Genomic DNA, 27,023 nt, shown 5'->3' with positions numbered 1-27,023 from the left:
TTCCAATCATTGACAGGCTCTACTTCCATAAACATGGTACACGAACTGCTAGGTGATCCTCCATAATCTGCTCCCTGTAAATTGTCAAGTCTCCTTTGACCACAAAACTCAGAATTATGAATTTCCAAGCACAACATGAGCAATTTATTTTGGGTTTTTTTAGGGGTCTTGAGGAATGCATTCTTTTAAGGACTCTAGAGAAAACAAATGTACTACTGTACTGCATAATAATGAGATCATAATTTAGCCGGTAAATTTTTTAAAGGTCTGTTCAGCTAAGTAAATTTTGCTGGAATTCAATTGTTTTGTGATATTATTTTTATTTTTCTTCTTAAGAATACTCAACTGATTTCCAACTCATTCTCTCTCAGATTTCAAGCAGTGTTTTGCTAATCATGTCTTTCCTTTTCCCCATTCTGACCTCTCATTTTTTAACTCCAACCCTGATTTCTGAACCCCAGGTTCATACTGAGCCTTTAAAAAGCCTGCCTAGCCAAAACATGTGCATGAAAATCACAGTGAAGCAACCAAGCCGTTATTCAAGGAAATGTCACATCACTGCAAAAGAGGACAATGATGAACAATAATGAACAACCCTGAATGAAGTCTGTCTCAAAGCTTCCATCTAAAGACAATAATGTTAGCTTGCAAAATGCATCCCTCTCTTCCACTCCTCAAGCCTATAGGAAAGGCAAACCTAAGTCTGTCGTGACAGTCATGTCAATCTCACCTCCAACAGGACTAGGGGAGGTGCTGGGAGTTGGGTTTTTTTTGCTTTTCCTCATCTATAAAAATAATTTCAAGGAGTAACTCAGGAATGTAGTGTACAGCACATTGTTTATGTACATGTCATCTTACATCAGAGACACTATTCTTAAATGTCTACAGTTGTGCCGGAGGAGTTTAATAAAAGTTGTTTAAGGAAGATGGAAAAAGATACGGCAGTAACTGAAAGATGTGAAAGAAAACAAAGCAGCTAAGCAGCTCTTTGGTAGGATATTATTTATTGATTTTAGCTGAAAGAAAGTATTTCCAACTCAAATCAATAATTTATAGCAACACACCAGTGAAGTAGGGAAGATTTTTCCTGCACAGTACCAGGACAGCTGTTCTTCCTGAATAAAAATGTGTGGTTCTGTCTATCAATAAAAACATGTGCCCCAGTGAGGATCCAGAAAGGGAAACAGATGCTCAGACTTTGCATCAGTGCCAGTGAATCAGCACTGAGCCCCAGCTCATTCTTTTTAATTAAATTCTGGGGGGAAAAATATACCATGTGCACACACCGGCTTTACTAATTTACTGTGGCACTCAATCAGGGTCTGGCTTAATGAATTTCTTTATTTTTTTACTCAAAGGTTTGTGAACACTTAAGAAATGTTTCCTCAATTAAAAATCAATAGAACAGACACTTATGTGCATAGCAAATCATAACACAATGTGCAGTGCTGAGGTACCAGTGGAACAGAATATCCCTTATTTATTTCTGTTTATTTTAAAAACAGGCTGTAAATGTTTTGTTGATCTCAATTCCTGTAACCCTCCTGGAAAACTGCTGGCCTTGTACTAGTATAGCACTGCTGTTATTCACATGCCATGTTACATTCTGTATGTGCTATGCTGAAGAAAATTATCAGTTTTTGGATAATACTTAAGGAGTTCTGACTTGTTTTGTAACCCATTCTGACAGCAGTAACTACAAAGTTTAGACTAGATTTGAACTGAGAAAAAAAAAAGAGAACTGACAATTACAAATTTCACAAAACTGGCTGATCCAGACTGCACTTTCAAGATGACAACTAATTGCAATGGTTTTGTAATTCTGATTTCTGGAAATCAGAAAGGTACATGTGGAATTTGTCATGAAATGGGTTTTTTTCCCCCTAAATGAAATACCAGTTAAATTCCACTTCATGTCAGAACTAAAAGCTCGAATGTTCTTCTGAGAATCAAAATTTAGATAAAGATGCAATGATTCTGCTCAGATGGAGATTTTTTATTTCACATTAGCACAGTAAAAAAACAAGTATAATTTTCAACTTACTATTTTAAACTAGAATATTTAGTTCTGATTCTTACTAGGAAAATCACTAATTGAAATTCTCTGCAAGGAAAATGCCAATGAAAGCAAAACAAACATCCTCTAGTGCAGAAACACACAAGCAAAAACTTGGGTCAGCTACAACTGCTTGCCTAATTCTATTACAAACATTTGTTTTTTCTAAGTTTCTGCAAAACTCCATGAACTAATAATGCTGAGAAGCAACAACTCCTGCAGCTCCAGGAGTCACCCTCTCATGAGCTCTGCTCATGTAGAGTGTGTGCACTGCACAACATCTAGTGCATTTTTTTCTCTCTCCAAAGCATTCCACAGTCAGATTTCCTTGTAATAAAACCCTGTCTCTGCTCCCAGATGAGCAAGAGGTGTTCCCTACCTGTCCATGGACAGCTGTGCCACCAGTGTCACATCGGTGTTGTCTGAAGCAGGCTCGTACTCGTAATGGAGGAAATACAGATGGGTACGATGGACGGTGAAGCGCTCCCGACGGAATTCATAGCACAAGTCATCCTCGTCCAGCTCAGACAGCTGCTTCTGGAGCTGCAAGGAGAGACTGGATGTAAACATCATTTCCTTGTAATTATTGTAGCAAATCAGAGAGAACAAGGAGGCTGGCATCTTGCAGAGTGATACAACGAGGAATGGAAGTGGAACACACAGAGTAGTAGGGTTTTCCTGAGCCTCTTGTTACTGCACAAGAGATTAGAAGGAAAGGCTTGCAAGTAAATTCATAATGCAGAGAGGACACTGTATTAGGGTCTATATATTCTATATATTACCTGTATTACATACTTTCAAGATCCAGACTAGCAATGAAACATTGACCAATCACAGATTGAATAATCAAGTTTCAGAGTTAATGTTCCAATGTGATGCATAATTTTATCCTTACTAGAAGCAGTGTTTCACACTAATCACAGACATTTTCCACTAGACAACACTCAGCAGCAGAATCAGCACTGAGAGATTCCCAGTCTACTGCCTCTGCTGGAGAACAGTAACTGCTGCTACCAGCATGGACAGACAGCTGGAAAAGTAACATCTTTAACTGATCCTTTTCTTGAGATTTATGTTCTTTCCACTGCAGAGGTGCCAGAAGTAAGCCTTCCCTTTAAAAGGGATTTATGCTTCAGGATACCTAGTTTAAGAAACCTGGAGGATGGCAGATAACTTCCTGACTCCCTTGAAAACCAAGCCTCTTCCACGTCAAAAGGGGCATCTCAAAACAATCTAATCCCAAGTCTCTTAGACATGTAGCTTTAAATAGAGAATAAAGTTTAGTTCTAGGGAAAGGCAGAAGTGAAAAACTAGACAAATGTCTATGCAGATGACCAATTCAATTCCTAAACTAATTATTTTTGGAGTTGTACTAGACAATCACTGAAAGATCCTTTCCAACTCAAACTATTCTATGATTATATGATTCTGTGACTTTAAAGCCAAAGATGTAGCCAGGATATTGAGAAATTTAAAAGGACAAAACAGTCATACCTGCAGTAAAATGTTATGAAGATATTTTTTTTTTATAGTTTTAACAAGTGAAATTGAGTTCCGTGTCTATTGCTCCAAAATGTGTGGCATCATTTTTATATCTGATTTTGTAAAAGAATCCTGTATGAACAATAGTTAATACAGGGTTTTTTAATATATATTAATATATTTTTAATATATTTTAATAAATGTTAATAGTCAATTAACAAAATATTAATCAGCAAAAGAGAAAAATTCCCACTATATAGAAATTTTGCAAATTTTGATAGAAATCAGTGTACCTCTAAACTATTTCATTAAAAGGATTATTGAATTATAGACATCTTTTTGTCTTGCTCAGAATGATTAAAGTAACAGTTTCACTATCTTCAAGAAAAAAAAAAAAAAAGGAAAATGTAGGCATTTTTTGTTCTGTGTTAAGAAGAGCTGTTGTTCTCAGAACTATAAGCATAATGTTGCCATCCACAGTAACGCTTACAACTGGATGTTTTCCTGTGAAGGCTGGTGGAGTAACTCCTGATACTTTCCTGTACATCACTCTATCATCTTCTGAATAATGGAAATACCTACTTTGATTCCAATGAGTTTTGGATCAGGCTGTCTGATAGCTTCTCTGCTATTGTTCCACACAGATCTTAAAAAAACCCCTCAAGAGGGACTACTTTTAGAAAGATGAGAGTCTGAATCTTGACAAATCTTTACTCAGGCAAATCTATTGATATCAAGATCTCTTTTAGATGGAATAGAATCAGGAGTTCTTTTACGTATCCTTGGAGTTTCATTCTTTCTGCTTTACAAATCATCATTCAGCTGAGCCTGCACTCTATTTTCGAAATCACATTCAAATAATGTTTGAATTAAAGTCAATATTTACAACAATCACTAGAAAGCGTCCTGTATCTTTCTGTTTCTTTCTTGAAAAGGGACATCAGTGCACCTTAACAGAATTATTAAGGAGATAATTGAAATTTAAATGGTTAAAACAACAGCAATACACATTTTAGGAGTACCTTACTATCTGTCTGAATGTACAAATGACCAGGCCAGAAGATTTTAATTGCACAGCAGTTATTAATCAGGCAGTCACCGAATAATTATCAGATTGCATTTGGGTTGAAAGCTAAGAGGCTATAAATACTTAATTATGAGTTCAAGAATAACATTTGGAGCTAAATTATGGCTTTGTGCACTATTGAACCCTGGGTGGGAGAAGAGGTGGAGACACAGCTTCTTAGAAGTCCCACCTTTTTAATGGTGAAACTCACCAAATCACAAAGGTGGTGAAGGTGAAGGACAGAACATAAAATTTCTCTAATATAATCTTTTCTACAGCATACATACTACATGGATCCATTATTTAAAGACAAAGAATGCTTAACTTGGTTTGAAGTTTGCTCCCACACTATGTCTTCTTGAAAAAATATGCTTATAATGGGAATGCTGACAGATCTATGCAAACAGATGCTAAAATACAGTGCACAATCAAAATTTGGACCTTAGTATTAGCTGGATTTGATAAAGTCCATTATGGATTTTTTTCCCCCATTATGGATGCCTCCATTATATTGATAATGATATGCACAACCCAGCAAAGATTTCTCAGCTGTAGAGAGACACCATGTGCTCTCATAAGCAAGTACCTGCTAAGCAAAGATTCTCTATTTCTAGAGGAGTTTCAATGCTAAGGCTACTTGCCACTTAGTATGTGGGAAATGTCACCCCTAGGAAGCACTCTCACAGTTGAAAAATATAATATATTCAGACTGTGTGGGGTAGATATTGTCTTAGGAAATACTGTTGTGGGGGACAACACGTGCCTTAGCTAGCATCATGGTGCTACTTGGTTCAGAAATAAAAATGGCAGCCATGATGTGCAAAATGTCAAACAAAGAGACAAATACATAAAGAAATAGGGGCTAAATTTTTTCTCTGGGACACCAGCTGTGGTAGGAGATCAGGCTCCATCTCAGGAAAAGTAGTCTTTGAAGCTAGACTGGTTAGAGAAATAATTTAGCCTTGGTCTTCCAGGTCTACTTGTCTAACACATTTCCATGACTCGAGGTGTTCCGTATCCCTGTGACAGACGGCAGACCCGTACGATACACGGCAACACCACATGTACCTTTCACTGGCAAACTGGTTACTCTGCTCATGAATCTTCCTTCCTAAGGCTATTCCTAATGTAAGCAGATTTGTGATTGGCATAGTTTTATTCCTAAACTGCTGTGCCACTGAAACAATTCACTTCCCACCAAAACCCAGGACGTTGTGTCAGATGAGACTGGTTAAAAATCCAAGATCAGAAGTATTTTCTGAGGGATTAGATGTTAAAAAAAGATCAAAGCCCACCAACAAACTATGTCATGTGCGTAGAGGCCAGTTAGATCTTGGGGAAGGGGATAAGATCCCAATGTAGGCACTCCCATCAAGTGCTTGAGGTGAGGCGACACTAGGCTTAAGTCACTCGCTCACTATCACACTAACACAACAAGAACTGAGCAGCTTAAGATGAAAACTTGGAACTTTCAGATCAGCTTTCCTTTTCCCAGGTGCACGCAGTTAAGTTTCATAGCACAAAATCAACTCAGCTTTGCCACTGAAATGAAAACTGACACCAGCCCAGGATGTAACTAAAATCTGCTTATAAACTGCAGCAGTTTCATTTTCTCCTGTGTAGCTGTCCCAGTTCCCACCAGTAGGCAATTTGGATTGCAACATTTAGCACTTTCAAAGTGTGTGAATTAACAGTTGCCTTTAGCATGGCATAAACAAAGCAGATGATGATGTAGAGAGGAAAAAGCATTCACTGAGTCTTGCTTTGGATGACCTACATAAAGTCCTTCTGGCCTCTCCAATAATCAGTAATAAAAGTCAGACTAATCCCATGTCAATTAAACTTTTATTCCTCCCACACCATAAAATTTTGTACATTTGCGATGGGTCAAATTGAGCCTTCTGTGAAACAAAGCTGTGCTAAGTACAAAGAGGATAGTGCCTGAGCAAACCCACCTGGCAAGAGGAATTTTGCTGCAGCATGTGAAAACCACTCATACTCTTGCTAAATGGAAGTGATGGCTTATCCTGACTGCAAATACTCAACACAAGTGAGAATGCACACATGGTGTATCTCAGACAGTTCTGTACATATGAAATACAGCTCCCCTTGATCTTAGCTGCAGATGTCAGATTTGGTAGTCCTCTGCATCTCCTTTCCCCAGACCCCTGACAAACCTTTTTGGCTGAGCTGTTCCTTGACCCCCTTGCAGCACAATGTCTTGACAGATAGGTCATCTTGCTTTTGCTGCCCCAGATTACTCTTTGACCCATTCCTTCTTGTGTGGGAAGTTCTATGGGTCTAAGTCAGTCACAGTACTGTGTCTCATCCCATGTTCACTATTCAAGCAGGCTGCCAGCTCCTTAACCCACTGTCCTTTCCTCTTCCTGGCACAAACACTCTCCTTTCTGCCTTTGACCTGGATTTCATCTCTTTTGTATGTGAATCTGGATTTTATCTCCTCCCTACTGTTCAGACATCACTGAGGGCAATGGATGTCCTTCAGAAAAGAGACCCACTACAGGTTCTTGCTCTCAGCTCTACTGTCCAGTCAGAACCTGGCATGGAGGATTCAGAGGAAACAGTCACAGAAAACCCCAGTCTTTGTCCAGGTCCCCTGCCTGCATCATGCCCAACCCTGCTGTGTCGTTGGGATATAGATAATCTGGTCAGATGTATCCATGCACACTCCTAATAAAAAGTCTCTGGAGACCTGAGCCTCCCTAAAGTCAAACACGACTGGCAATGTGTAAGCCATGATTTTTCTGCATTATAATTTGCCTAATTTGTTACCAGGTTCACTAAAATGTTCCTGGCCCAAAAGTCAGCTCCTGCTTTGAGGTATGGAATATTTTCATGGAGAGGTCACCAGAACTTTTGGTGTGGGCAAACTTCCAAGCTTTCCCCCATGTTTCACTTTAGAAAAATGTGAGGAAAGAAAAAAAAGGCATAACAGTGTGACAAAAAATGTCCTAGTCCACTTGCTCCTCCACTTAACAATATAATAAACAGTTGAAAGCAGTATAATGGCAACTTTCAGGCAAGTAACAGGATGGTCTGCCAGCTCAGCATTTAATAACAATAACAATTACAATAATAGAAACAACACAGCTGGGGAGTCAGGATTTCACCTCAAAACTGCAATATACCATCTGTTATTACTAGACTATGACATCACAAAACAGTAACTTTAAATTGCAGTTCTACAAATGAGGCTGTACTCTTGAAATTCAGCAGGAGCAAAGGGTACTCAAAGCATCAGTCCGACTGCAAGTTCAGGGCTGTGATACTGACTTGGAAGTTTCACTTGCATGCTATTTTCAGTCACTCAGAAATTGCTAAATTTGTTAGTAGTGTTTATAGTGTATGGTAACTTGCTAGAATCTCGCTGTTTTCTAGCAGTTACTATAATTTGGCATGCACAGCTTTTTGTTCATATTAAGAATCTGGTTTTGCACAAAAGAAGTAACTAAGTAAAAACATACTTAGTAGGTAAGTACACAAATAAGCAAGTGTGTCAAGGGACAGCTGGAGGTTTTTTACATTGTTTGTTTGTATTCCTGATTTGAAAATTTGAGAAGAAAAAAACCTGCAGATGTTTTTTTCTCCCGTGTTTCCTGGAAGTCTTCTCTAATGGGAATCTTCCATCCTTCCTTTAAACTGAGTGGAATCAGTGATCCACTTCCCACTGATCTTTCTCCAGGGCTTTGGATCAGGACACAGGCTTCACTAAGAGGGGACACTCCATTCAACCTTCAGATCTAATGCTTTGGAAGAAGTACCTGGTGAGAAGCTGTCTGCGGGAAAGAAGTTTTATAAGAATGCTCAAAGGTTTAGTGAGTGCCTTGGTCTAAAATCAGGCTTACAGTAACTATTTTAGAGAGTAACTAGAAATATTTTAGGCTTTACAGTAGGTCCTTTAGAGTAAAATGCTGGATATAAGCATTAAAAGCTATTTTAAATTTGAGATTATTATAAGCTTTGCCTTTTAGGATTTCCCAAAAATCTTCCACATTGCATCAAATAAGAAAGAAGGTGTAGGAAGGAGGAAATAGCATGGAATAAGTAGGATGGAGTGACTAAGGACATGCTCCAAGGCCCACTCAAGTCAATGACTGTGTTTACAGAAGGATTTGGTTCATATTCTGAATTTTCCACCCAGAATCTGCACAGAAGACAAAGGGATGACTTCATACCAACTCACAGAGAAGATTCTGCTGTGTGACCTCACTCCAGCACACTGAACAGGGGGACTTAGGGTACTCTTAGCACATGGCAGGCTCCTGCTCCCAGCCTGCTCCTGCCGCACAAAAGGACTTTCAGCTTGAATATTTTTAGGAAGGGATGAAGCATTCCTGTACACATTGACATACATATATGTGTTTTTACATAAACAGAAAAATTATCCCAGTCTGTGGGTTTTTTTTGCCTCCAGTATTTCAGTTTCTGTTCTATCCACTGCTATTTGCAGTGCTTTGGAACCTAGTAACAGTCCTGACTGGTGAAACTGAAGATCAGCATCTGATTAGATCAGGACTATGCAGTACATTACCTGAAGATGGACTTCAGACATCTTAAAATTCCCTCTGTGGTATTATACTTTCATAGCAAACACTAGAAAAAGAAAAGTACCACATGCATATAGATAGTATATATTTAAACATACGTGCATTCACGTATACACAGAGGAAGGGCAAGAGACATTCAAGTAAGGTCCAATTACCTTTTAAACTAATGCCCCTTTGCAAGTCTCTGGCACTGTTAAGAGTCCTTAAAAAGGGAAGATACATAATTTACATTCATTTTAAGGCCATCTCTGTACTGTTGAGAAGTGTAAAGGGGCCTTAGAGAAACAGAATAGGCCCAACAGTACCCACTGCCACACTTCCTTTCCTGTGTTACAGATATTTGCATTACAAATGAAATGCCTTAATTACAGGTTGAATTGTAAATAAAACATCACTACAAATATTAAGCTGTAGAAAAGCAGTGGCTGGTATATTTGAACACGGCCTTAAGGGTATCTTTTGATACAGCCAGACTGTGAGTGAGACTCATACCAAACCACTGCTTCTTCCACAGCAGGGCTCAGAGCATTTAGTGCTCAAGTAATTCTCTCCAATTATAAACAGCAGAGCTGTTCTGACATTTTTTCCCCTGTTCCACAGTGCAGAGAAGCACAGGCAGCTGGAGGAGCACCTTTTACCCATCTACAATGCCTAAGAAAGCTTTGCTGTGTTTTGTGGATGCCAGTCCCAATTCAGGAAATAAAGGAAAAATAATGGGAAAAGAAAAGATAATTCAAAGAGCAATTCCTACCTCACACGTATCTGACATAATAGAAATTATAGCCTTTTATGTAACATACATGCTTATGAATCCCAGTGGAAAGCTAGGAATGTGTCTTGTCAGACTGAAGGTTCACCTGGACCAGCATCCTGTCTCCAGCTGTGAGCTGCCTGCCTAGGGGAGTGTAAAAGCAGGGTGACTGAGGATTTCTCAAAATTCTAACCTAGACCTCCACTTGTGGTTCAAGAACTTTCAGCACCAAAGCTTTAAAGCTCCTGATTGATTTGCTTTCCCAGAAGAGTAATTATTGAGGATATGTATACTCTCTGAAACACAGCATGCTGCTCAAAGCTTCACCACATTGTGAGTGAAATGCCTTTGTTTTGAATCTGCTACTTGCTATTTCCACTTCATGCCCCCTAATTCTTATACTGGGAAGAAGAATGGCAATGGTTTCCTCTTCACCTTACAAGAAGCTCTGCTTCTGAAGATAATCATGCAATAGATCATGGAAATGTAACAGGACACCTGTGACACTGTGTGTGCTACAGCAGCTAGGGCAGGAGTGGTTTTCAAGATAATCCTGTTCTTAGGGTCTCATAACTTCAAAGCTGAAACTTGCTTGCTATATTCTACAATAAAAGGACATAGCCAAGTTCAGAGGGGAGTTTATACCAAGGGCATCTAATACAAATGTCTTCTCTTAAGTGACTACTCTGAAGTTTTCTGAAGCTGGACCTTTTCCTGTATCTGACTGTTTTGATAGAAGACTGTTAACTTTTTGGTGTCTCTTGGCAAATTAGGAATCACACATTTTTTGTATGTCTAGCTCATTCTTTTCCAGTTTCTTTTTTTTTCCATATATATATATATATATAATTTATAAATGGAGGAATGAATTACATTTCTTTTTCCGACGCAAGCCATACCATATACCATATTGCATTCTACTTGTCTTGAATAAGAAACAGGCTTGAGCAGTTAGTCATTTCCAGTGTCTGTCAACCAGATACAAGTTCAGTAAAATGTGCTGTTTTAAACTTTAGAGACTGCCATTTACAGCAAGGACTTGCATTTGCTCTGCACTGCTCCCAGGGAACTTGTCTGAATAAATCTGTTTGTTAAGGATTTATGGAGCTCTGGAAAATACAGCAAGAAGTTTGTGACTGCATTCATGCTCTTTGAACCCACACAACATATTCTGAATTCAGTATAATTTTAACCTGCATTCTCAAAGTGTGATAAAGGTGTGTATCATTGTCTTTCTTTTAATGTCTCAGTCACCTTTTCTCTTCCTATTCTACCCTCTACCCTGTCTCGTATCTTGATGTCTGCAAGGATGAGGCTCTTAGTGGTCTTTTATCACATTGAGTTCACCTGATTGTCTAAAAGCCTTTTGCAGAGAAGTTTCTTTCTTCATGTGCTTTTGCTCTGGTGGTGCACTTGCCTTCTCACTCTCTCATTCTCTCTCTTGCTCTCCCTCACCTCCTTGTGTCCCCCAGTTAAGCCCTACTCCTTTCAGAAGGCAACAAGATGGTAAAAGAAAGTGTCTGGGAAGCTGTGCTTTGGGTTAAAATACATTTAAAAATATGGGAATGGCATCTCCTGTGGTCATTTTATTCACAGGCTAAATGGAAACACTACCAGCCTCAATGATGATATTGATAGTCAATTACCTCTTAATTACTAATACATACACGATACTGGCTTTGCTTAATTGATTTTTATATAGACAACGCTGCACATTTTAGAAATATTTTTTTTCCTGAATAAAGTGTTACAGATTCCTTTTTATTTCCTTTCAGACTTTGTAGGCAAAATTGGTACTTGGTCTACAAATCTCCAGAGACCACATTATCCACAAGGAGTTCATATACATCTGGGTATAAACATTTCAGTTAACAGTTTTTTACTTTGGAATTTATGTACAAATGCAAAGGCGTACACATACACGTACATCTGTGGGTAAACATCCTTGATTTCAATCATTTTCAAAAGATTTGCTTAGTCTGAAAGGTTCTGATTGCAAATTTTATGCAGATACACATAAATACTGCTTTGATTTGTTAAGGGATATAGAGAAAAAAACTTTCAGTCTCACAGCCTATGTATACCTTGAAGCATTTGCTCATTCTGTAGTCTGCAGCATAGCAAAAATTCACAGACCTAAATCCAGCATTCTTGGTATATTCCTTTCTTCTTTAGTATCTACTAGAGTAGTATCTACAACACAAAACTGACATTACTGTATATTGAACAAATACACACCAAGAAACAAGACCTCCTGGAAAGTTAAAGGTCTGCCATACTGAATCAAAAAAAAGCCCTGGCTACTAAGGAAAAAAATGAACTCTATCCCAGCTGAAACCAGGACAAGGTTTAAGGGTGAGATTTACAAAATTGCCTAATGGAATAAGAGCCCAAATCCTCATTTTCAGCTTGTGATGTTACCTCTGTTGGGGATTTTAAAAGGGCAAAGTAGACAAAAAAAAAAGCAACAAAACCCAGGGTAAAGATGGGATTAATACAATGGTCTTACAGGTGAGGAACTGAGGCACAGAGAGATTAAATGATTTGCACAGTGTCACTCTGGGAACCTGAGCATTGCCTTTAATTCTCCTGAGTTCCACTGCCACACACCATCCCCACAACCAACTCCAAGTGTTCAGAAATCCTGTGCTTTGCATGAACCATCCTTTGTATCATCAAGTCTTAGACATCCCACTTACATTTTCACTGTTAACATCTGCTTCACTGGGGCAGCCAAAGAGTTCCCGTCTCAGCAAATTCCCATCATATTCCAGGAATGTCAGGTAGAGGTTGCGGAAAAACTCCACATGCTTGTTTTTCACTCGCAGCTTCTTCGGTGAGTTCCAGTGAATCACCTCAGAGGGAAAAAGAGAAAAGACATCCTGCTGTTAGAATACAGATTTGCTTTATCTGCTCTTTTTATGTGTGTTCGGTGTTCTGCCCTCTTAAAAACAGAAGAAAAAACCCCACAAACTACCCAGACTTCTTTCTGTCTTTTTATAGGGAGGGCTTTGCTGTGTCTTCCACAAGTAACTGTAGACCCTGGAGGTGATGTCCTTGGAAACTCTTCCACAGTATCACCTGCACATTTGAGTGAGGGTGCTACTCTGTGTCGAGAAGCAGCACCTCATAGTTGCTTCCACAACTGGTATCATGGAGCTGATACTCTATGGACTCTGCTGAAAAACATGGAAGGACAAGGGACATGGAGATATAGGGATTAAAGATTAAGCTCAGGTTTCCACATGACTGTTTCTGCTAATGAAATTGATTCCCTGTTTCAGGCCAGGAAGCCTCTTTTCTGGTTAGGTATTGAGAAGAAGCAGCTTGAAATTAATTCCCATACCCATTTAAACAGTTCAAAAAGGACTGAATTTAATCTGACCTCCTTTTTACCACTGCTTCGTTTAAACAAGACTGATCTCTGTTGCATTAACACAACACAGCAATGAAGTATAACTTTTCACCCTCTGAGTTCCAATTTCTAGCAGATATTTATCCTCTGCTAATGGGAGATGACTGTCACAGTGGCCTAGACTTAAATTCTAATGCTGGCATAAAGGGCCTGATCTTCATTTGCATTGATACAACTCTCCACTGCTGCCAGTGTGAATGGGAATGGGGCCCTAAGGAAAATCCAAGAGGGAGTCAACAGTGGCTTGCAGGAATGATTTCATTTTATAGAGGCTGTATTTTAGACATAAGAAAAAAATCACCGAATACTTTGTATTTGGTTTTATTCCTGTCACTTCTAAAGAAGTTAAAAACAAGACTCTCCTTTGGGAATGGTTCCAAGCTCAAAGTTCTGGAAGTTCTCTGAATCCATCAAGTTAATTGTGTGAAGACACCGTGTCACTCACACACAGCACAGAGCTGCAGCACCACGGTCAGCTTTGCCCTGAGCATCACAGCTCAGGGAGGGAACACACCGAGCTGGAGATCAGCACAAACAGCAGGAGCAGCCCAGAGAAGATGAACACAGTTCCCTTGGTGGCAGCAAAACAGCTCCCCAGGAACAGGCAGTTCCCTGAAACCACGGTATTTGCTGCCCAGTGAGTGGATTGGATAAATAAAGAGCAGGATGCAGCCTGAATTCTATCTGGACTACAGCAGCACAGTCGCTCCACTGAGTATTTATACTGCCATAAAAGCTATGGTGCTCTGTTCTGCCTACCCCAAACCCTACAAAATATCTCCTGATAAGGAAAGCTTTATCCATTCCTGAGACTTCACTGCTAAGCCTACTAAGATGTCAGAAAACCATACAAGCACTTAAAGAAAAGCACCTGTAGGGAAAGAAGATAATTTCAGATATTGGCAAATTGCTTTGCAATAGGAACACCTGAAACAAAGATTATGATGCATCTACACACTGCATAAATTTGGGAAATTATTTGGACCAAATTACTTGGTGTAGATATTTGTCCCAGGTAATGCTACATTCTTTTCTGGTTTTACATTTGTCTAGATGTTCAGAAGTGTAGTGCAGTAACATGTTGCTGCATCATGTGGTGAAAATACAGACCACTACATAAATGAAAAGAGCTTTGGGCAGGTAAGAGCATAAAGTTATTATAATAAATTTTCTCCACTGAAAAAATGGATCTTCAAAATCTCCTTTCTTTGAAAAGAACTTGAGTATTTCCTTCACTGTATTTAACTACAGCAAAGGCATTAATGCTTGAAAAAAATCTCAAACACTGAATTCTGCCTCAGGGAAATGGGCACATGTAGGAACCTAAGGGCTATTTAACAGTTTTACAGGGTACCAGCATGCATTTTTACAAGCAGGCATAGAATGGAAACTGTCTGCCAGTAACTTGTACTTATTTAAGAGTGAATCAAAGAAAGCTAAGAAGATGGCAAATGGGACAAAAATACTTGTTAAGAAAAACCTTCTGTGTGCTTTCCACACTGCTCCTACACTTCATGTGTGTCCTTTTAGATACTCACAAGCATCCTCATGTTCACAAGCATCCTAATGCTGCTGAGCACTCTGAGCACCAGAGACCTGGGGACTGTGAACACAAACATGGATAATGATGATAACCTCAGAAATTCTCACGGGACAGGCTCCTCGGTACTGCACAAAATTCCCATCAACACATACGGTGTCACATCCCAGCCAGGCATTTGCTGATGTCCCAGTTGTGTGGGAGATGATTTCAAACCCAGACAAATGCAGCTGTTTGTCAGTGCAGAGGCTCTTTGCTGCCGTGCTTCAGGATCTGGTGTGTGTGCAGAAGCTGTAAGTGTCAAGGGCTTAGCTGGTGGTTCAGATCTGATCAGATTTGAAACGTGTCAGGATGCTGCACGTACACTGATGTCGGGAGCCTGGAGTGAACTGCACAAAGCTGAATGGAGCCAATGACTATCCAAAAAAGCTGATTTTTTAATCAAGAAGGACAGCACATGCCAATGTCTGCTAAAATTAAATGCTAAATAACATCAAGGAACTATGCAGCCATCTAGATGACCTGAGGTAGAAAAACCACAAAACAGGTCTAGCAAAAAAGCTGCTTTTCAAATGTAACACAATTAGAGAAATACTGACATATGGAAGCATAAAAAAGAACAGCAAGTTACAAAAAGCAATGAGACTCTTAATCATTGATATTACAACACTACATCCAAAGACCATACTCTTTTTTATTATGTCAGCCCACAAACTCACATTCAGTTCTGGCTGTCTGATATGGTCTATTGCACCATCAGCTACACCAGAATTTGTGCAGGCCAAGACACTCCTGTATAGACTGTGATGGGCATGAGTGAGGTACATGATAAAGACTGCACAGGTAAAGCTATGACTACTGCATTAGAGACTTCACTGTGCACAACAGTAAATTGATTGGAGAAATAAAAAATGATCAGCTGGCAAGAGACTACAGGGAAATCAGAAAGCAAAAAAAAATTCACTTTGTTTGAAGACTGTTATCTCCACATTAAAAAGAGAAAGTGGATCTAGAAACTGAAAATCTCATTACTCCAGCATCCCTGTTTCAAGGCTGAATAGTGCTGTAATACTGTGGTTTTGTCTTATTCTAGTTTCTAAGCTAGTCCAAAGCTCTGATGGTTTACAGAGGAAACTGCAGCTGGAGATACAAAATTCCAGTGCCATTATCTGGTACACACATCAGGAACAATGCTAGCCTTGACGTTGACCTACGGATCCTTCCCACTCTTGATCACAGCCTCCCAAGAACTATGAGAAAATACACTTCCTTCATCTTCATTTAGCAATTTAAGTACTGAAAGATCAGAACTTAAAATTCCACATCTATTTAACACTTGGTTAGTCGTCATTAGCAATTTGGCACTATCCACATTTCTGCTAATACCATCCTAGTTAATCAGCAACCATTACCCCTCCCTGATTACACACAGCCAGCCTCCTGGAACACTTCCATACGCTTGTGGCCTATAACAGGCTAACTGCACTCCCAGTTCCCATTTATTCCCCAGGTTCTGACCCAAGGCACTCGAATGATGACACAGTGGGATCAGAGATGGGAGGGAAGAGAGGATGTTATATGCTGGGAGAGTCTAGGAGGGCTCTAAGAACAGTTATCTAGATGGAAATACACTGAAAACAAAAATCCTAGCACACCTCCCTACATTACCATTTGCATTTAATCTCTGGGGAGATGAAATATTTCAAACATGATGTTCAAGCCACTAAACAACAAGCATGAATACAACATTATTTCTATAGGTATCTTTAACCATTTTTTTCCCCCTGAAGCATTTTCTCTCTCAAAAAGAAGTATTTAGCCAAATGTTTCCTTAACCACAATCTCTTCCATTTTTTCACCCAAATACACATCTTGATAATTTCTCACTCTGTTTCAACCTTTCCAGAATCAGAGAGCATAGGATATCCTGTATAATTATATACCTGCTTTCCAGGCTGAAAGGCAAGAAATAAGAATAAATTAAGTTTAAATCTAAGCCTAAAGAAATTTAATTTTGCAAGGCACTGAACAGATATCCTTAATTAAGCCCATGAGCACTTTGCAATTTAGGTAAACAAGTAGTATTTTGTAAACAGGAAGCTTTCCTGCTAAAAAACTAGACTCCTTGCTTAGGTAACCACACCCTTCCCACTGAAATCAGCAGAAGTTAAGCATTTGGCAAAACTGCACAGCAAAGCCACCTATATAGGTCACTTTAATGCCATCTCAATAGGCTTTTTAAAAAGTTTAAATATGTCCCAAATCACACGGCAAGTATCCACCACATGTGTAACTTACACCTTGATTAGAGATGTCTCTAAACTTTATTTTTAAACTGTATTTTATCAGAAATGAATGGTTTAATAAAAGCACCAATTTCCTCAGAAAGGTTCATTTACTTCATGGAAGTGTCATCACAGAGATTTTGTGGTATTTCTAAACCACCTAAGTGGAAGAGACTCAGGATGGAGTAGCCAGCAACCCTAAGGTCCAGGCAGTGCTTTTTGGATGTGGGACTGAAACCCCTGCCCTGCCTAGTTTGGTGCCCATGGTCCCAGGAATTACTTTACTCCCCTAAGCTGACAGATGGTTCCTGACTTCTTCTTTTCAAAGGTCCTCTGAAGGATTCTTCAACTTCTTTTCCTTCAGCTCCTATGCTGATGTTTAATGAGCGACCTCCTGCCTGCAGAACCACCCCTATAAACCCATGGTGCTTCCTGTTGGGCAGGACAGAAGCACCTGACTGACTCCAGTGCTCACTCAAAGGAGGGGTATTGTTTAACCCTTTCGAGCCCTCACTCCTCTCACTGCAGCTCATCCTTCATTGTCATTAAAAGGTGCAAGGCTGCAGAATGCCACAAGAGCTGCAGATTACAGCAGGAGTGCTTGGACAGCATGGGGCAGCTCAGGGACTGGAACACAGAGAGGTGAAATGGGTGATGTCTGAGGCAGAGCTGAAATGAGGTATTACAGTTACAGAAAAGAAGCTGTTTAAACTCCTGTAAGCAGTATCATAAAGTCATCCCAGTGTGGAGGACATTCCCAGGGAGGACACTGAATCACAGAATACAAGCTCCCAATGAGGAATTTATGAGGTTCATTATTTATCTATCTGCTGATTTAGCATCAGCTGTATTCAAAACCAGTTTGAAAAGCCATCAATAGGTTGTAAAGCAGTTGGAGTGTGTGTAAATTCTAATAATTTGATACATTCCCATTGAAGAGTCCAGCATCTGATTTTTGTGATTGTGAATTACTAGATTGTCTGTATGTAAATAGCATCTGTATCCTTGACAACCAGACTTTATGACTGACTCATTCAATGAGGTCATGATTCATTGTCAGAGGTATCAAAATTCACTAGCTCCTTTCACAGTGCTTTCCTGCCATTAGGTTTGTGCCAAATCAGAGTAACTGAGATTTCCTTACAGACAGGAACAAACTACCAACCAAGAAGTAAAAAAAAGCAGGGAATAACCCAAAAAAAGCAATGCGTAAATGAACCTCAGATTCAGACCAGTCCCCCACCAAAAAAAACAAAATAAAATAAAATAAAAATAAAAAAATATAGAGATGTAACTTAACGAGGCCTAAAAAGAGAAAAAGGTGATTAGAATCCTCTTCAGGCAATATGAAATATTCAACTGCTCCCTAAGCCTTGCATAAATGTGCACAAAGCAGCAAAGAAGTGTCTGCACACACACAGAGATCCCTGAACAGCCGCCAGCCCTGGGGGTCCGAGTTTATTTGACACAATGTTGTGTATAAGAGATGACAAATCCTCAACTCCCATGACTTTGAGGCCAGATGGAATTAAATCAGCACCTTTTTGGTCTGACAGAAGGAATGCACTCTGATTTGGCTGAGGAATACTTGACTGGGTCAGCTTTACCTTTGAATTTAAATCTTCCATCCACTTCCTTCTTTCCTATGCTATCCTTCTTTATCCCCCAGTGCAAACTTCAAAATCTGTCTTTCTTTCCCTCTTACCCTGGAGGTTTGTTTTACCTTGTTTCTCATTCCAGGCTTACCATGAAATACAGAATGTGCCAAACCTGTTGTGTTGTAGCATTTATATTAAATGCCATGGAACTGACTAACTTGGGTGATTTTAAGAGTGAAATTTTTAACTTGGGGTAATGACATTTGTTAATTTTTTTGGTGAGACTCATATATTTAACCAGATGGTTTCTTTACAGAAGCATAATTTTGATAATTTTCATAATGCAAATTTACAACTTTAATTGGCCTATGCCTTTTTTTTTATTATTTTTTAATTGTATAAAGAATTTTAAACAGTGCTGCCTGAGGGCCAGTTCTTTAACTGCTCAGTATGGGAAAAGCTTTATTGAAACCATGGGGGTTTATGTGCACTAGATAAGGCTCTGGCCTTTCTTTCAAGGCAAAGCATTTCAGCCCTGATTTAATATGTAGGGGATAATTTTAGTAGTGTGAATAAGTCCAGTTTAGCTGAAGAAATTGCTTATGTGTCTGCACCCCTTGTTAAAATGCCTCAGACCAGAAAATCAGTGGAGAGTATTACACATCTTAGACTTCACTGCCCATGCTGTAATGGAACTGAGAGTCTGACACAATATACAGCAATAAACAACCAAGCCTGAATTACAGTTGTAAAGATAAATTTGTTAGTCAACAAGAAAGAAAGGATTTAACTTGTTTTTAAAATACTTCTGTCAAATGCTTACTTGTAGGTGTTATATTTATGAGTTAGGTATCCTTCACCTGAAGCAGATTAGTTAATACAGTCACTGGACTCAGAAGATCAGAGGTCTGTTCTGAGGTGAGCTCCCCCAGCCTTCAAACCCACTCATAAAGATGACACTTTGGCTGTCTAAATCCAGATGTACAGCAACACTGGAAGCACCTTACAGTTATCCTACCTGCCCATCAGCTGCCCTGCCAAGAGGGTATCTTCTCCTGTAGGTCTGTGCTGTATCTGCCACTCCTATATGGATACTGCAGAGTCCCCGTGGTGACTCAAACCATGTTTAGGCAATGGAACCAAACTCTTGATCCTTGTTATCAGCTTCAGTATCTTTTCCTCATGTAGAATGGTTGTGTCTTTACCTTGTGCTGAGTCCAATCTGACTGTCTCAACTACATAAGTTAATCTCAACCTCTAATTCACAGCAAAATACTGTGCTATGTCACAGATGGGAGGTATATTTTTCTGAAGTTCACCTTTTAGGAAACATTTTCCCTGTTATACATGTTTCTTTTTGTTTTTACAAAACAAAAAGTGATTGCAGGCCCTGCAATCGCTGTCATATATGATTCTCAACATGAATGCAGTGCTAAAATCTCTACTGGCACTTTGTTAGAAGGCATAAAACCATCATGCTTTTAAAGTGCCTGTGTTGATCCTTCCCTACAAACATATATTATAAACCATTTAGTGATCAGTGTACTGACAGAATAGTGATTTAACTTTAAAAGCTGTCCTCTGGATCACACCTGAACAGTCAGCTGTGAATACTTCATATATGAACTTAATCAATGATGGCCAGTTTTGACAGGTCAGTTACCCCATGTGGAAGAACTTCTGTCTCTAGGAAGCACAGCTTTTGCAATCAGTGTGTTGAGACTGATTGATTTTCTATATACATCCAGTATCTGCTATTCATATTGAACACTCCTGCTGTTACTCTACAAATTAGTACAAGGGAAAACTTGGTTAGATTTAGGATATAATTTGTACAAAGAGGATGGCCATACTCTGGAACATGGAGCCAGGGAGCATGGGAAAACTCAGTGTCTGGAGATTCAACACTCATCTGTACAAGGTGCTGAGCAACTGGGTCTATGTTGGTCCTGCATTCAGTGGGGCCTGGATGGTCTCCAGAGGGCCCTTGCAACCTCTTTCAATGTTTTGTGCCATTCTTTTTTTTTTAAAAAAAACCCATAATTTACATTCTCAGAACATAAATCCAAATATACAAACATTAACTGAATTTTAAAATCAGTCACCAAAACCTACCTAATATTTACTATATTCTGATACAACTAGTCCACTCTGATGGAACCTACTGCTGCACAGTCTTACTCTACACCTGGAAAAAGCTCAATCAAGCCTCAATTCTGAACTCTCTTCAGGCTACATTTGAGTCTTTGAGACCCGTCTTTCAAAACGGCCACAGCACAATTGATGCTCATTTACCCGTATCTATTAAAATTTGTCCTGCTTTTCTATTCTGCTTGTTAATAGTAAAAAATTAAACTGACACTATAGCTTCATTTCATTAAATTAACAGGTTTTTACTCAGCCTATTTTTTTTCAGGACAAAACCTGGAAAAATGAGTGGCAATGCTGTCGCACTATATTAGGAATGACAAAGCACGACACAGACTCTCTAGCTGGGTTATACAAGAGAGCTAGTTTTATTATTCCAGATCTTCTTTTTTATAGACAGGTCCAAGAAGGTCTGAGAGGTAAAACTCTCATTGGTCATTAAACCAACATATCAGTATTATTGGACAATTAGGAACACCACCCCTTGACTGTTTCTTGCAAGTAAATAATAAGGATCCAAACAACACCTGCAAAGGTTGTCGTCCTTCTCCAAGGGCTGCTTGGATTCCTCTTTATGATTTCTCAGGCCACACTTTCTCAGGCTAGTCTGGGAAAGTTATGTGACTTGGATTCACACAGGCTCTGTGCTCCCTGCCTGCTTTCAGCATCCATATGTGACTGGGTTAAGTGTATGCACAGGCTAAATATGAAGTGAGCAAGGTCTTTACATTTCTGCTAATGCATTTCTAGCTAGGGTCTTCCCAATCCTCTCTGAATCCTCTCTGTTAAGTGATGTAAAGAGTTTCAAACTTGTCCAGTACAAAAAGAAAAGGTTTTGTATTATTTGTCTAGGAAGAGCTAAGATCTGGGACAGCAATAAGAATTCAGTAGTAAGCTGCACTGGCACAGGTGGCAGGTACAGAACGTAAGAAGGAAAAGCACTTCTTTAATACCTTGCCAAACCCCAAAGCAGCATCTATATTTGAATTTTCTAGTAATAGTCAAAATGCACAAAGCCAAAGTCACGTTTCCTTTCCCTGTTTGGGTGTCTTCATAAACTGTATGTGTTAGTTTCCCCCCTACTTAAGGCAGTTCATCTTTCTCTGACAGCAGTCCTTCGTTCTCTGTCCCAAAGGACACCACCCATCCAACCTCCTGTGCAATGTACCTTCAGGTCAGACACGTCTCTGTAGCACTGCTCGGAACGGGTGTGATCAGAAAGCTGCACATTCCAGAAACATGGGAGCTGGTAGACAAGGAAGGGATTTTGTTTGATGACTGCATTGAAGATATCCTAAGAGAAAACAGAGAAACATTTGGGTATGTTGTTTCTAGTTACTGTGTGAGGTGATCTCAACTCTTCCCCCAGCTGGCTGTCCTTCTCCCCCTCACAGGCAGAAATTCCAATGGCGATGAAAGGTGAGGTCTGTAAACCTTTCTCCATAATTCTGTTTCCTTGGAGGGTGCTATTAATCTAAAGGGTGATATATGGATCCAGACAAGGGAAACAAGCTCTCCTGACACATAGAGCTAAGGGACTCCAGCAAAGTTTTCAAACATTCATCTTGTACCACTGGCATGAGGTGTGGCTCCTGTCCTAGTCAGCAGGGAGAGTAACAGGCAGAAAAGGCCACAGGGCCTGCTGGTACCAAACACTGCACCACTTTTTAATAAAGGGGAGGAAAGTGAATCTGGAAGCTACAGTGCTTCAAGGTGAATCACTAGATGTGACTTTAGCTAGCACTTTATTGTTGTAACAAGTACTCCAGGTCCTTTATGGAGAAGGCATGAAGGACAGATCTGCAGAACAGCCTACACCATGAGGGGCACAAAGTGTTTTGCCCCTCAGCAGCCATTCCACTGGAGAAGTCTAAGTTACAAGGACAAGCTGGTATTAGGGGAAGACACAAGCAGCCTTCCTCTGCTCTGCAAAATTCTCCCTCATGCAGGTATTAGACAGCAACTCAGGACCTGACTGAAAAACACAGTGAAGCTGCAAGAATCATTTTAATGACCCTCAGGAGCTTTTGGATTACCCTGCAAAGATGCTGTACAAAATGCACATCTCCCTGTGCACAGTAAGGAGCGTGCTTCTTTTGTGGTGACTGGTCAGGAGCCAGATGTAGCTCAGAAGAACAAATATCTAAATATGATGCTGTATTGAGTTAACAGGTTATTGAGTTAACATGTTCAAGCTGTTGAGCAAGATTTACTGGTTCAGGTCTATTGTTACACTAACAGGGTTTCTGGGTTTAAACTTAGAGCTGGCAAGAATCACAAATTGAAAAACTGTATTTCTATGTTGAGGCACACTACTTCTTCTCTTGGCCTCAGTTTCCTATCTGCAGCAGAGAGGCAGCAGCACTTTTATCTTTATAGGGCTGTTGTGGCAAGGAGTACATTAAAAGACATCTGGGACTCATCTGCCAGAAACAGTAGAGAAATCTCAGGAGACTCTTAAAACTAAAGTCTGATTAGACAATAACCAGTGGGAAAAGACACAGTTTATTTGGACTTCTGGTGTCTGGAGAGTTCTGTGTTACAGAAGGGAGGACAGAAAATTAAAGTCTGAAAACCCCTTTTGTCTCTCTTATGAATCATCTGAGCAGAGGAGGTAAAAATGTCAGTGTAGTAAGAAGAACCTTGTGACTAAATCTCCATTCCCTTCCATATTTTCCCCAGAATGATTCAACAGATGGTGACTACAGGCACAACAGCTTTCCCTCGCCTTTTCCCACACCTCATCCCCTTTCCCTTTCTCTCCTTCCTCAAGCCTCAGTGGTTGTCCTCCCACAGTCCTGCAGTGTCCTACTCACCTGGTCAGCCAGTGAAGTGGACAGCATGCTCATCAGCTCCCGCTCCGCCGTGAGTCTCCACATCTGCTCCCACTTCATCTTCCGCAGCTTATCGAGAAGCAGCAAGATCACCCCTGAAGGGAAACACGGGGCAGAGACAGAGAGCCCATGATGCCACATGCCAGCCAAGGCCCACCCTGCCCATGTGCTGATTCAGCAGTAAAAACAGGACGTGAAGTTATCTGACACATCTGATCACAGTCCGTGAAACTTCTCTGAGGAACAGATCATCAAGGCTGGTTACAACCGAGACCTTGAGAGGGCCTGCCATTCAGGCACAGAACGGGATCCTCACATCAGCAATTTTAGGCTGGAAAAAAAGTATCTCAATGTGCATTGTTACTCCTCAGCTGCTTTTTGGCTGGCCAAAATTCCTAGTGTACAACAAAGGAAAACAGTGGAAGCAATGAAGCTGGATTCAAACATCAGCAAAAACTCTCCTATAGTGTCTTAGAAAGATCTGGTTGAAAAATGAATTTGGAAAGGCTTAGATAAGAGCACTGCCATGGGAAATGAATGCAGACTGAAGGGCCACAAAGAAGGAGTACCGATAAGCAGCAGCCTTGCAGGCTGACAGAAACCACCTAGTAAGAGCAATGACGGCCTCTGTGTTGTTTCACATCTTCATTAGTGGAGGGAGGAAGTAAACAGAATGGTAATGACATCTGCAAATGACATTTAGCAAGAGGTCTTACAAAAAAATATACAGTGGCAGCTGTAGAGAACCACAGCAGCTACACAGAAGAATACGAAATGACAAAAAGAAGGCACTGGGAAAAGCTGCCTCAGGGAGTCCAAGTTGATAAAACTAAAAGTAATGAGAAAAAGAAAGGAAATGTAGTCTGAATGCTTAAGAAAAATTCTCCTAAAACCACTGTGGTAAGATAAACTAAAAATAGCAGATAAAATACTTTATTTCTCGAGTCTTTCCAAATCAGACTACACCAGGATTAGCAAATGTACCTGGAAAAGTGCGGCACTGCTTGGGAGAGGACATAGGTGGTTCCAGTTCCTTCCTATATTTAGTTTCTATGACATGGCAAGTTTCTTTCTAGTAAAACCTGGCACTGCTACGAATAAAAAGAAAACCTCTCCTGGCAGTGAATTTTGTGGCCTATTTTAGTTGTGTTTCCCATTTCAGTCCATCTGGTTCCCAAGGATGCTGGAACCTGCACTGGAGGGATCCCCCTTTCATCCTCAGACAACCTTTCTGTTTCCAGCTGTTGGATTGGAAAGGGATGTATTGTCACAACACACTACAGTTTATTTATGCCAGTGTGTTTGTCTTCTCTCTAGCACGAGGAAAGCCTATTTGTAGTGTGCATGCATGAGCGTCTAAGAGAGCCACTATGCATTGTCTGAAATTCTACATCAGTGTGAAGCAGGTCCCTTGTGCTGCAGCAATAAACTGGGTGGGAGATCTTCTCTCTGGAAAAGGATTTTTTCCAGCTGGCAAGGACTGTCAGCTTTTGCAGTGAAATGCAACTGAGAAGGTTCTTTATTAAGAAAGATTAGAAATAATGGTAAGATTCAGTTAACTATAATATGTAATAGAATAGTTTTTATAATTTATAGACAATAAACCAATTTTTCTTAATTTCTCTAAGCCTCCAGTCTGAGGAGGAAAAGGGGAAATGTTTTAATATGTGCAGTATTCTCTGATTTTTTCTGACTTCCACTCTCATGCTAGCAGCAGATTATGGCATTGCAGCTAACAAGATTATGCTGTCCTGAGGGGCTATCATGGTAGCAGCTGAGAGTAAAAGAGGCAGATGGAGTGGAAAAACTGGAATATATGTGAGAAAGGATGTACTAAATTATAATGCAATCATGGCTATTGAAAATATTCACAAAGTTTTAATGCTTCACCGTCAAAACTAATTTCAATGTGACTTCTGTTTTAATTCACCTGCAGGCTTGAGTTTTACACCTTCATACAGTTTCTATTTAGGCTTCTAATTTATTGCTGCCATAAAAATAACTGCTGGAGAATATTTATAGCAAATTTAAATATTTACTCATTAGTATTAGTGAGAATAAGATATTTCTAAGAGGAGAATTTAATACTATTCACTTAGTGTTATTAAGTCCAAAAGCAAAGCAAAAGCATGCATTTTGGGAACTTGTAAAACAGTTCACACAGAGGAAAAATTACTCTTTTTTCAGAGCAGTGAACTTCAGGTTCTCTTCTATATTGTTGTGTTGCCAAAAGCAAACATAACAAATGAACTAACTTCAATCTGCACAATTAGTTTGCAGGCAAAGTGTCTGAAATAAGGAAAGGAAAATATTTGCCTCAGGATCTGCTTCCCTCAGAGTCAAATTGACTGAAATCTCAGACTAAATTCAAGATGACATACAGCTGAACATAAGGGGAAAAGGGACTCGCTCTCATCTGCTGTGCTGGGGGAAGAAGAGACTGGAGGAAAAACAAGAAATCAAAGGAATATTTTATTAACATCTGGCCCCAGGCAGTGGGACTTCTGATCTTTCGAGAAGTGCAGCATCCTCCTGTCCTAACCTTCCAGAGAAAAACAGAAGGAAAACTTGGCAGCAAACAAACAGAAAGAGAAAAGTGGCAACCCAAACATCTCATGAGCATGAAACAAATTATGATCAGCCACAGAACACCCTATTTCCTTTGTCCTAAGGAAATAGTTCAGCCATATCCAGAGATGGAAATATCTCAAAGATCTCAGAGAAAAAGAATGCTTTATTACTAAATTTGTGGAAAACATCCTAGTCTAGTTAGAACTTGAATGGCATTTCTGTCCTGCTGCTTGATGAGATTTTGCTTGAACTACCAAAATTTGACAGATTCTGAATTGCTCAAATAGGCAAACAAACAAGAAAGCAAACAAACAAACAGTTTCTCAACAATGTCATTCGAGGACACATGAAAAGCCCAGCTCCAAAAGCAAAAAAAAAATAAAATAAAATCCTCCAAAACACAAAAAAAAAGTAATTTGGTGAATAAATTGAATATAACAGGGCAATAAACCTGAATTAACATGTTTGGATTAAAATGTTTCAGTTGGAAAACACTGCAAAAATATTTTGGTACATTTTAAAACCTAATTTACTCTAAAACAATTTTCATCTCAAAATTGATACAAATTAAAATTATTATTGAAAATTATTACAAGATCTGAAAAGGAAAATAAATTTTCTATTTTGGGTCTAACCAAACTTTGGGAGTCACTGAAATTTTTTGGCCTTTTCTGTCCTTTTCCCATTTTTGATGCAATCTGAATCAACT

The 27,023-nt window shown here is 39.5% G+C and overlaps 1 protein-coding gene across 1 annotated transcript in view; it reads right to left on the bottom strand.

Moving 5' to 3' along the window:
* LARGE1 (LARGE xylosyl- and glucuronyltransferase 1) overlaps positions 1-27,023 on the bottom strand; it is a 280,855-nt gene that overhangs the window by 23,723 nt on the left and 230,109 nt on the right. The window contains exons 10-11 of the mRNA XM_015628279.2: positions 12,623-12,778; positions 2,436-2,599 (exon numbers count right to left, since the gene is read on the bottom strand). Coding sequence (XP_015483765.1) covers positions 2,436-2,599; positions 12,623-12,778 — 320 coding nt within the window. The remainder of the gene's footprint in view (positions 1-2,435; positions 2,600-12,622; positions 12,779-27,023) is intronic.

This window comes from Parus major, chromosome 1A (genome assembly GCF_001522545.3).
Source record: "Parus major isolate Abel chromosome 1A, Parus_major1.1, whole genome shotgun sequence".
In the NCBI taxonomy this organism is placed as follows: Eukaryota; Metazoa; Chordata; class Aves; order Passeriformes; family Paridae; genus Parus; species Parus major.
Note: the sequence above shows the minus strand (reverse complement) of the source record. Positions and strands in the feature narration are given on the sequence as shown.